The 12,299-nt window shown below is 41.0% G+C and overlaps 1 protein-coding gene across 1 annotated transcript; it reads left to right on the top strand.

Annotated features, from left to right (window-relative positions):
• Positions 1–11,033: 11,033 nt before the first annotated feature.
• LOC125177277 (olfactory receptor 10G6) lies at positions 11,034–12,023 on the top strand. The gene has a single exon (XM_047879448.1). The coding sequence runs from the start codon at positions 11,088–11,090 to the stop codon at positions 12,021–12,023; it is 936 nt and encodes a 311-aa protein (XP_047735404.1). The 5' UTR covers positions 11,034–11,087.
• The last annotated feature ends 276 nt before the right edge of the window (positions 12,024–12,299 follow it).

Raw genomic sequence — 12,299 nt, 5'->3', positions numbered from 1 at the left:
TTGATGAGCAGAAAAACAAGAAACTAATCAAAGGTTTTTAACAATTGTTTTTAATATATTTCCCACTGTGTTTGCTTTTTGAACCCTCCTGAGATGAGTTCATGTCTCTCTGAAACTAGTATTTATACTTAAGAGGAAGGGAAGAGGACCCAATTAACTTTTTCCCTCAATAGTGATGCAGATAAACACACAATTGCTGACTCTCAACTTAAAATTGTCCAGAATCCATAAATGGTCACCACCTGTCCCTAAACTCTCCATCGGAATGCAACTCTCTCTTCCACTATCTTTTTGAGGTGTGTTTAAAACATATCAATTTCTAAACTTTTTTTATTGTTTCAAGTTTTAGAGTGACTTTGCCAAGGAAATACCTAAGGATACATAACTATTTCCCACTTGTGTAACTAATAGATTGCATTGTTATCATAACTTTTATTGTCTCTATAAGCATGTGTAAACACACGGTATATTGAAGTGTATCTTCTTTTGTAAATTAGCTTTTCTTGAACTTTATTGATTTCTTTCTTTTAAGGTAATAGTCTTTCTCTTATTGCTTTGTCTGAACTTTTACAAATTAAGATAGCGAATTCAAGTTACTAATATCAACATCTACTGCTGGCTCAGACAAAAGAAAAAGCTTCATTACACATAGAGTTGGCACAAATCTGTATAAGTATAGTACCTTCTTTAGGAAAGCAATAGTTATTGAATTTAAGATTATATATACTCTTAATTCTAGTAATTCCACTCCAGGAGTCTATTCGTGATTATAAAAGCACCAGTATATAAGGGTCTTTATTCAAACATGTGTGTTGATACATGGTTTGTAGTGGTGACACAATTGAAAACCAAAATATCCCTAAAGAGAATAAATCATGATAATGCTGCATCATGAAACATTAAGCAGCTACTAAAAGACTGAATTTCAACCACACCAGTTAACTCTGAGGAACTTGCAAGGGACATTTTCAATGGGGAGGGGGAACATGAGGCACAGAGTATGGTTAGCATCATGCCGCTTTGGTAAAGCAAATAATCACATTGTATAATACAGGGACATGTAGAAGGGAGTGGAAGGATATAAGTGAGGTTATTAATCTGGAGTTGAGAAGTTGAGAGTTTGTTGAAAAACACACAAAAAAATTAAAAATAAGAATAATAATATGGCATATCTGATGTAATCTAATTAAAGTTATATTCATTATTATCTTCATAAAAAACAGAAAACAGGGGCACCTGGGCAGCTCAGTCAGTTGAGCGTCCGACTTCTGCTCCAGTCATGATGTCCCAGTTCAAAGGTTCAAGCCCCACATTGGGCTCTCTGCTGTCAGCACAGAGACTGCTTTGGATCCTCTGTCTCCCTCTCTCTCTGCCCCTCCCCCACTTGCGTGTGTGTGTGTGTGTGTGTGTGTGTGTGCGCGCGCGCGCGCTCTCTCTCTCTCTCTCTCAAAAATAAATAAACATTAAAAAAAACAGAAAATAAAAGAATTGGATCTTAATCTACTGACCTGTAGGGATGTCAACATTATATATTTTAAGTAAAAAAGGCAAGCTAAACAAAAATTTATATTTATATAAATTTATGAATTTATAATAATATTTTACATTAAAACACATTCTCTTCCCCACCCACACTCATGTAACAAATGCCTAGAAAGCCAAAGAATCAAACTTGAAAGTGGAACAAGGGACAGGAAGGCCAGGCAGAATTATTTCAAATTCATACCTAATAAATGTGTGATGACAGTCCACTGACATTTCCATGGGGGGTTCGTCCACAGGACCTTACCATCACCATAGACGTAAACCCCTTGACACACCGTGGGATGCTGTCGCCCTGCCTTTCAAAATTCTACGTTGCTAATCCTGTCATGCCCATCATCTGAATCATCCTCTCTTGTATGTGCCTTTTGCTGCCCTTGCTTCTGACCCAACTCTAGGTTGATATATCTCATTGGTCAAGTCTACATCCCATGTCCATGTTCCATATCTGCTAGAAGGAATGGGAAAGCCTCTGGTATTTCTGTTTCTATAGCAAAATGCAGGCCCACTTCCAGGAAGAGAGTTTAAATGACACACAGCCAAAATATATGAACAAGTAAGTATTCCAGAAAAGATCCATGACTGTCCACCACACTGACCGCATGCCATTTGTGTACCTCCTTCCCTTCCTATTTTACACACACACAATGTCAGCACTTAATACAGTGCAACTGTATTCCTAATTCTCTAATTCCTAATACTCCCTTCACAGAGGGAGCCATTTTGATATATCACCATTTATTTCATCCAGATCCAAATCTGAAATCTCTGAGTGATGTCAGTTCCAACTCTGGTCTGAGGCAATCCTAACTCAACGTGGTGTGCCCTATGGGCAAAATGGTAAAATCGCCACGAATACGTCTTAAATATAATAATGGAGTAATAATATAATATAAAAATAGAGGGGAGGAAAGTAAAACATGGAAATAAACACACACAAAAGCATTGTAGAGATACATGTAGAAGGTACCAGACTTATTTTGCAACTGTGAGGTAGTAGCTAACATTAGGACTTCTGTCTTCTTCAACACATTTTCTTATCAGGAAACTCAGCATGTCAATGCTGCCAATGGGGTGAATCACACCGTCATTTCTGCAAGACACAAACAGGTATTGATCTTGCCAATTAATGCTGCTGTCGTTTATGATTAATTTTTACCTCTGACTGTTGTTATATGCAGAGGCATTCCTTAGGATTATCGAGATTCACTGAGTGAGGAAGAAGGCAAAGTAGAAACTTACTGCCCTATGCATTAGTGCAAATATTTTTTCAGCGGGGGGGAAAAGCCAGTAATTCCACAATTTTGTATTGTATGACACGCCAAATATTATTCATCATGCAATGTGTCAAGAAAATGAAGCCCTCCAGGTGGAAATAAGAACACCAGGGAACTCATATCCTTCATCCTATGTCAGTACATCATACAGAGGCTTTGAACTACCTATTCGGTACTTCCGGAGTAACATGAAATAAAAAACGTGAGCACAGTACAAGCTGACATTCCTGAACGTTGTCAAAACAGGAACAGATTTTGTAGACTAGCCTAACTCACCCCAAGGCAACTAGATGGCCAGAAATGTCACTGACGTGGCAGTTTGTTTCCATAGGTTTTCCTCTCACGGTGTGGTACACATATAAATTTGCAGGGCATCCGGATTTTATCTTCTATTTCCCACTCACCAGCTCCTATTGGCACGATGTTACCCATATAGAAAACCGACATAGTAGCCTCTGAGTCTGTGGGTGCACAGCCACTAAAGTTAAATTGTTACCCAATAACCGTGATCCAAAACAGTACCTGTCCCCTGATAAAAGTTAACTTGGAATAAATAAATTCATGGTGTAGAAAAAATTCTTTTTAAAAGACAAAAATATCGTTCTTTTTTATGACTGAATATATTTATTTATTTATAAATTTATTTATAAATTTATATAAATATAAATTTTGTATATATTTATTCCACCTCTTCTTTTTTCCACTCGCCAGTCGACGGACATTAGGGCTCTTTCCATAAGTTAGCTATTATAGATAATGCTACCATAAACATCAACGTGCATGTTTCCCCTCGGATGAGTATTTTTTTGTATTCTTTGGGTAAATACCTAGCAATGAAACTGCTGGATAGTAAGGTGATGGGGAATAAGAAGGGCACTTGTGATAAGTGCCGTGTGTTGTACATAAGTGATGAATCACTAAATTGTACATCTGAAACCAACATTACACTGTTTAGTAACCAACATTGCACTGTTTATTAACTAACTGGAATTTAGATAAACACTTAAAAAAAGACACAACAACAACTAAGTAAAAATTCTTAATTTTGTTATGGTTGAATTATCGAAAACATCCTAAAGACAGAGAAGGGGTAAATTACATCTTAAGAGAAAATACTACACATAAACTAAAGAGAAAATAAAAAGTATTAGTAGTTGTAATACAGAAAAATATATACAGCAAGAAGTAAAAATAAATACAAATAAATATAATAGACAAAAGGCACATAGGCTTTCCAGAAAAATGGAAAATTAGAAAGGTTGAAAAAAAAACAAGGAAAGCATGCTCAGCCTCCTTAGTAATCAGGGAAATGCATGTTAAAGCTACGATAACATATAATTTCATACTTTCAAGATTAGATTTTAAAATGTGTCAACGGTGGGGCACCTGGGTGGATCAGTCAGTTAAGCCTCTGGCTTCTGCTCAGGTCATGATCTCACGGTTCATGAGTTCGAGTCCCACATCGGGCTCACCGCTATCAGCACAGAGCCTGCTTCAGACCCCCTGTCCCCCCCCCCGACCCTTCCCCCCTCTCAAAATTAAATAAGGATTTTTTTTTAAATGTGACAACTGTGTCTATACCAAGTACTACCAAGAATGTGGACTGCAAGAGCCTTCTTACTCTCCTAGTTAACGTGAATATTGGTATGAATGCTAGATTTTCAATACAGTTACAAATCTGTATACTGTGTGGCCCAGCAGTGTCTCTCCAGGGACCTACATAGATTTGTACATATGTGTTTCCTATCACATATCCAGCTCTGCTTACGTGTAGAAAAAAAAAATATTCACAACTCAAGTGCTGTTTGGAAAGAGAAGAGTGTGAATGGAGAGGGAGAAGAAAAATGTGCTTTGTTCATTAAAAGAAGTACCACAGATGTAAGAAAAAAAAGGCAAATAAAGCAAGTCATGAAAATCAGTGAGTCTCAAAAGCATCATTTTTAGGTAAGAATACTGCTGGATGATTCCACTGATACAAAGTTCAAAATAGGAATGAACACATATGTGGTAAGCTTACAAAAGAAAATCAGGGAAAGGAATCACAGAAGTTTCAGGAGAGAGGCGCCTGGGTGGCTCAGTGGGTTAAGCGTCCAACTCTTAATTTCGGCTCGGGTCATGACCTCATGGTTCCTGAGTTCAAGCCCCACATCAGGACGTGCGCTGATGGTGTGGAGCCTACTTGGGATTCTGTCTCCCTCTCTCTCTCTGCCCTTCCCCTGCTCGCTTTCTATCTCTTTCTCCAAATAAATAAAAATAAACTTTATTTATTTTTTTTATTTTTTTTATTTTTTTTTAAATAAAAATAAACTTTAAACAAATTATTAAAACAAAGAAAATATGCAGATTCCAACTTCTTAGACCCTCCCCATAAGTTGTTACTTATATTAGAATTTGCCACCACCCCCCCTCTCCCCCGCAGAGATCTTCTATGACCCCATCCAGAAAGAAAATCAGTTGTGAAGAAAAGGAGTTGTGGAGTGCGAAAACCACCACGTAGGCTCCCTAATATACATTAAATATCTTTCCTGACATTCCAAGGCCAAGGAGCCACACCAGAATTTAGAACCAAAGCCCCAATTTGCGATCAAGTATTCTTTTGCCTCGTATTATTCTATGTAACTATTTATTCCTATCAGGAATATCACAGAACTTAAAAAGTCCCCTTTGACAGGGGGACGAAGAAGTGTTTGGAGTCCTAAATTCCCTCCACCTTCTTTCTATATGTAGAATTCTCTCTTAGCAGAACCCCAAATCTGACTTAAAATCTGTATCATGAAGAAGTATAGGAAAAGTAGGAAATCGTATCCTTATAATAGGAAAAGGTACTAATAAGTACAAGCTGAAATACCTGATACTGATTTTATGTAATTTTAAAAAATTTTTTTAATGTTTATTTATTTTTTAAGAGAGAGACAGAGCATGAGTGGGGGAGGAACAGAGAGAGAGGGAGACACAGAATCCGAAGCAGGCTTCAGGCTCTGAGCTGTCAGCACAGAGTCCAAGGCGGGTCTCGAACCCATGAACCGTGAGATCATGACCTGAGCTGAAGTCAGACGCCCAACCGACTGAGCCACCCAGGCGCCCCTGAGTTTATGTAATTTTTAAAATGAAGAATGGCTCGTGCAAAAAATAGACCAAGTGCAAAGTGGTGTCTCACAACACATTACTTAAAATTTGCACACCAACAGTGGTTCAAAGTAAATAATTAAAACATACTAAAAAAACAAAAACTTTTACAACAGATATTTATTGATCTATAGTTTGCCTAGCACTATTCCAGAACTAAAGCTCCTCTATTCTCACACATGGGGGATTCTTTATCATAGATCTACCTAGACTTGTAGGGGATTTTTATCTACTACCTACACAGTACAATCTCACCTTGGAAAGAGTCCTTATTCTCTTTAGAATTCAGTTTTTTTTAAGTGTATACGGGGGTGTGCTCTAGATCATTTCTCTAAAAGTCCTTCCTGGTCTAATCTAAGTGTGTTTGACTTTTAAGGGATTGCCAAAATTTTATACTCCATCTAGCTTATTTGCATATTGGGTGATCAAGACATTTCTGCCTGAAACAGTGTTGCCTCTCCTAGAGATGTACTTTTTCAATCTGAGTGAAATTCAAAGGGCACTTGTAAGTAATTAACATATGGCATTCATGTAACATCTTTGGCTTTAAAGTTCTTTCAGATTCCATCCCCACATCTTTATGGGATAAACAGATAAGGCAACATTATCTCCAATTTACAGGTGAGAAATAGAAGGAGTGATCCTTCCTGACTCCTAATCAAGTGTGTGCGCGTAGCAGAATCCCAAGCTACAGACGCTACTAGCAACTGGGTCAACTTCCTGGAATAGACTTACCAAACATTTTGCTCTTAACAAAGCCCACTGCAACTTGTTTTCATGCAAGTTAATTGCCCCTGAAGGGTGAAGCAGAAGTGATGTCAGCCCAACCCCTGCCCCATGGGGACTACAGGAAGGAAGGAAGAAGCTCCTTGACAGAAAGTTGAGACTCCAGAGACCAAAGCCCAGGGACATCGCTGCCAACACTTTCCAAAAGGCTACACAGAGGAGGGATGAGCCCAGAGAACTGCACAGAAAAAAACACAGTGACAAAACCAAGTAGGGACATGTCAGAGGAGCCCAGGGAATCTGTCCAGCTCAAAAAGGTGCTTCCACAGGAAACAGCAAAGAGCAAGAAGAAGCTGAAGCAAGCGACAGACCATGACCTCATAGCAGATTCACAGCCAGGTGGTGGCCTTCAGAAGAGAAGACTCCAGAAGGGAGGCAGAGGTGTAGTAATGGAAATTCTTCTGACATACGTATTTATTAAAAGTATGTGAGAGGTTTTGGGAAAACAGAAGACAGCCAAGATCTCCTAAGGGCATGTGCTTTACACATACATGGTGGGGAGGGAAGGACCTTTATACTCTACTCACCAAAGACCAGTTCACCTCTCAGAGTTTTCTGACCCAGATGAGCTTCAGGGTCTACCTTAAGCCTAGTTCAGCTCATACAGGGTTTGAAATGGCCAGAGAAAGCTCGTATATGGGTTCTAATGCCCTTTTCCCCAAGACTGCTTATGGAGACTACTTTTTTTTCCCCATCACATAGATGAATATATCATATATTGATAATATCATGTGATCCTGACTAAATAGTCTACACCACGTAACTGCGGCAGTTTTCGTTTCTAATAGGTAAAGGCGGGCATTTTTTTGTTTTCCCAGGGGAGAAATTATTTCTGTGTAGAGAGAACAAGAAACTATAAAAATGAAAGAGGATAGAGATGGCAGGGAAGCAGAGAGACAATAAAAAAAAGTAGAGTACAAAAGAGAGTTGAAGCTAGCAGGAAAGTTCATCTTCTCCGTGTAAGAACCAAATTTAAAAACTAAATTTAAAAGGTGAGTTGATATGGATGCAGGAGAGATTGTAATTCCTTGTTTGGGATGGGAATCTAAGCCAGCTCTCAATCTCTCTCTTTCTCTCTCTCTCTCTCTCTTTCTCTCTCCCTCTCTCCCCAAAAGAGAAACTGAAACTAAGAATATTAAAAGACTTGTTCAAAACACTGTAACTCATAAGTAGTGACAGTCTCAGTAATGGAATTCTTATGATTTCAGGAGCTAGAATTAACACCTAACTGATATTATCCTGGATTCAGTGCCGAGCTAACAGGAACATCCAGACAGAAGGCAATGCATTTATTCAATAAGATTTAAGCATTGAGGAGGGCACCTGTTGGGAGGAGCACTGGGTGTTGTATGGAAAGCAATTTGACAATAAATTTCATTAAAAAAAAAAAAGATTTAAGAGTCTTCCAGTGCTAGATATGCCACAAACATGGGATGAAAAACAAATGAGACTAAGTCCATTAGGAGCTCGCAGTCTAATGGGGGAAATCAGGGACTCAGAAGGGTAAATTGCAGCATGCTTTGTGAGCCTATAGACACATGAAGGACTGTGGAGGCTACAAAGAAGGTGTGACCACTTGGGAGAAATTGAGAAAAGGCTTTGCTCAGTGGATCACAAATGAATGAGATCTTGAAAGATTAGTGGAAATTTTTCAGGCATCAGAAGAATGAGGTCATTCTAGAGTAAAGGGACTGATGTATAAAGAAATAGGAAAGAATATCTGGGGACAGCACACATTTGTGGGATGGAGCACAGAGAGGAGGCTAAGGAAGGAGATGAGTAAACACATATTATAAAATTCCTTGTTCTAGGGGCGCCTGGGTGGCTCAGGGGGTTGAGCATCTGACTTCGGCTCAGATCATGATACCACGGTTGGTGGGTTCGAGCCCTGCGTCGGGCTCTGTGCTGACAGCTTGGAGCCTGGAGCCTGCTTCCAATTCTGTGTCTCCCTCTCTCTCTGCTCCTCCCCCACTCATGCTCCGTTTCTGTCTCAAAAACGAAGAAATGTTAAAAAAAATAATTTAGGGGCGCCTGGGTGGCGCAGTCGGTTAAGCGTCAGACTTCAGCCAGGTCACGATCTCGCGGTCCGTGAGTTCGAGCCCTGTGTCGGGCTCTGGGCTGATGGCTCAGAGCCTGGAGCCTGTTTCCGATTCTGTGTCTCCCTCTCTCTTTGCCCCTCGCCCATTCATGCTCTGTCTCTCTCTGTCCCAAAAATAAATAAACGTTGAAAAAAAAAATTTTTAATAATAATTTAATAAAAAAATAAAATTCCTTGTTCTAGAGGCCATGCCAGTAATTTTGCACCTTCCCCTTGGCTACTGTGGTGCTAATAAAGGTTGGTAATCAAGAAAGCATCTAGGAAATCTCTCCGAATTTTCTCCAAAATTCTTTCAGAATAGATTCTGTACTTCTATGGTGAGCGATTATCCAGTTTCTGTGTGGTTTAGACCCTTCCTTGGGGTGACCACCTGTCTCGGTTTGCCCTGAACTCTCCTAGGTTTAACAAGGAAAGTCTCATGACCAGGAAATTGTTTAGTCCCCAGAAAGCTTGTTTTCACTGATAAGAGTAGTCCCTGTGGCACTGAAGAATATTGGAAGGGATACGTTTACAGATTCATGGTGTAGAAGGAGAAAGGAAGAGCCAGATGGCAGTGTTTCGTCTTTTGCCCTGCAGAAGGTCCAACTAGAAATCAAATTTCATGCCACATCCCTGAAGCCTTCTGAGTGATTCTGGGAGGACCCTGCGTCCTCAGGAAGGTGACACGCCATTTTGGATAATTGACTCCACTTGGTAAACAGACCATAAAAGCAAAACTGGGTGGCAGGAAGGTGACATTAGGAAAGATCTCCTCACATGGGCCCTCAGTGTCTGGAAGAGCTCTGGCCATGTCCCTGATTTCTCCCTTTCACGTGGCTGATGCCAGTCACCTGTAGTCCTGGGACAAAAGGCTCTTTATGTTGTTGCTTCAAATTTGGGGACTTAGATGTGCCGTGGGACAACTTACAGGAAACTACATAGATTCACTTCAGACCTGAGGCACAAATGCAATGACTGAATTTGCCTCATAAGGAGAACCACACCACATAGTGGATGGAAAATAATAGCTAATGTTGACTGAGTGCTGCTGTGGATTATGGGAATTTATTTAATCCTTACAATGATTCCATGAAGTGGACACTATGATTGTCCCCACTTATACAATTAGGCAAGGAAAGGGGAAATGGTTTTCCAAGTTTACCAATGAGTATAAATGGAAGAGCTAGGATTTTTAATTCTGGTCTGACCTCTGAGGCCATGCTCTTAGGATATAATGCATGCTTCCTTAGCGAATGAACAGATAGACAGATGGATGGATGGGTGGATTGACAGATGGGCTGCACTTATCCAGAAGCAGAGAGAAGAGATGACAACAGGTCCCCTTTGGTTGAGATTTTATATTTCTTCACTATCCTGAAAGATTTTTAAATGGCATGTGTATTTTTGAGGTACAGTTTATGAACATAGTTATTTATAGCTCCCATGCCATTCGATGTGTAGCCCATACAATGCATGTTTAAAAATCTATGCTGATTTTTATTGCACACGCCTACATTAGGAGCTGTTGTTAAAAAATAAATAAGCTGTGGGGCGCCTGGGTGGCTCAGCCAGTTGAGCGTCCGGCTTCAGCTCAGGTCATGATCTCAAGGTTTGTGAGTTCTAGCCCCGAGTCGGGCTTTGTGCTGAAAGCTCAGAGCCTGGAGTCTGAAGCCTGTTTGGGATTCTGTGTCTCCCTCTCTCTCTGTTCCTCCCCCACTCATGCTCACTCTCTCTCTCTCTCTCTCTCTCTCTCTCTCAAAAATAAATAAACATTAAAAAATAAAATTAAATACATAAATAAATAAATAAATAAGCTGTTACTTACCTCTCTGGTATACAGAGCAGAGATCAAAGTTAAGGAACACCATGGAATAGCCATTTCTTCATGAATTGATTTAGGGTTTATGTGACTGTACTACTTCCTTGCACGAAAGGCTCTGTGTATGGTCTTTCCTTCCTTCACTCTCCCGAATTACATACCGATAATCTGTTACGTAGGTTTTAAACTTGGACAAAACACTTACTCCATGGAACCCAGCAGAATCCCAAAATCAAGGGTTGGGCAGGTAGGTGGGCGTGAGGGGTGGTTGGGGGTGGGATTACAGAATGATTGAGAACAAGAGTTAGGGCATAATCTCTCTTTCTGAGATGCCTTTCTGAGACCCTTCTCTGTCCGTGTTTGGGAACAGCACAGGATATGTGTTCCATGCCTAGAGAATCTAAAGGGCCTTGAGCTCTCCTTTCTGCTACTTCTTCTAGCAGATGTGAACAGCAAGGAAATGCACTGTGGAAACCAGACTTCTGTGTCTCACTTCATTTTGGTGGGCCTGCACCACCCACCGCAGCTAGGGGTGCCACTCTTCCTGGCTTTCCTGGTCATCTATGCCCTCACTGTCTCTGGCAACGGGCTCATCATCTTCACCGTCTTGGTGGACACCCGGCTTCACCGCCCCATGTACTGGTTCCTGTGTCATCTCTCCTTCTTGGACATGACCGTTTCCTCTGCCATTGTCCCCAAGATGCTAGCTGGCTTTGTCTTGGATAGCAGGGTCATCTCCTTTGGAGGCTGTGTAATCCAACTCTTTTCTTTCCATTTCCTGGGCTGTACTGAATGCTTCCTTTACACGCTCATGGCTTATGATCGCTTCTTGGCCATCTGTAAGCCTTTACATTATGCCACCATCATGACCCGGAACGTCTGTAATTACCTGGCTTTGGGCACCTGGCTGGGAGGTACCCTCCACTCACTTTTCCAAACAAGCTTCATATTCCGGCTGCCCTTCTGTGGCCCAAACCAGGTAGACTACTTCTTCTGTGACATTCCCGCCATGCTGCGTCTAGCCTGTGCTGATATCACCGTCAATGAGCTGGTCACCTTTGTGGACATTGGGTTCTTGGCCCTCACCTGCTTCATGCTCATCCTCACTTCCTATGGGTATATAGTGGCTGCCATCCTGCGAATCCAGTCCGCTGATGGGCGCCGCAACGCCTTCTCCACCTGTGCTGCCCACCTCACTGTTGTCATTGTTTACTATGTGCCCTGCACCTTCATTTACCTTCGCCCTGGCTCTCAGGAAACCCTGGATGGAGTGGTCGCCGTCTTCTACACTGTCATCACCCCCTTGCTTAATCCCATCGTCTACACGCTCCGCAACAAAGAGATGAAGGCAGCATTGTGGAGGCTGGGAGGTCGCAAGGATGTGCTGCCTCACTGACTCAGGCATTGCAGACGTGCAGAAGACACTAGAATTTAGGGCACCAGATGGGACATCCGTAACCAGGGAGTTTTTAAGACAGAGAGGAAAGAAGGATCCATGCAGAGAGTAGAAACTCCTAGGTGCAGAGGTGGAAACTCGAGAAAGTTTCCTGCTTTCAGACATGATTTTTCCATATTTGTTCTTTCAATTCCAATGGAGATCGGGCAAAACAACTCAGCAAGGATGGCAGCTTGTGGAAAAGATCCAAGATAAGTAAAACATCCACATAAAAAG

Source organism: Prionailurus viverrinus, chromosome D1 (assembly GCF_022837055.1).
Source record: "Prionailurus viverrinus isolate Anna chromosome D1, UM_Priviv_1.0, whole genome shotgun sequence".
Taxonomy (NCBI): domain Eukaryota; kingdom Metazoa; phylum Chordata; class Mammalia; order Carnivora; family Felidae; genus Prionailurus; species Prionailurus viverrinus.
Note: the sequence above shows the minus strand (reverse complement) of the source record. Positions and strands in the feature narration are given on the sequence as shown.

Bases quoted from the DNA above. Each gene is read 5' to 3' on its own strand.
- LOC125177277 (XM_047879448.1), top strand. From the start codon at position 11,088: ATGCACTGTGGAAACCAGACTTCTGTGTCTCACTTCATTTTGGTGGGC.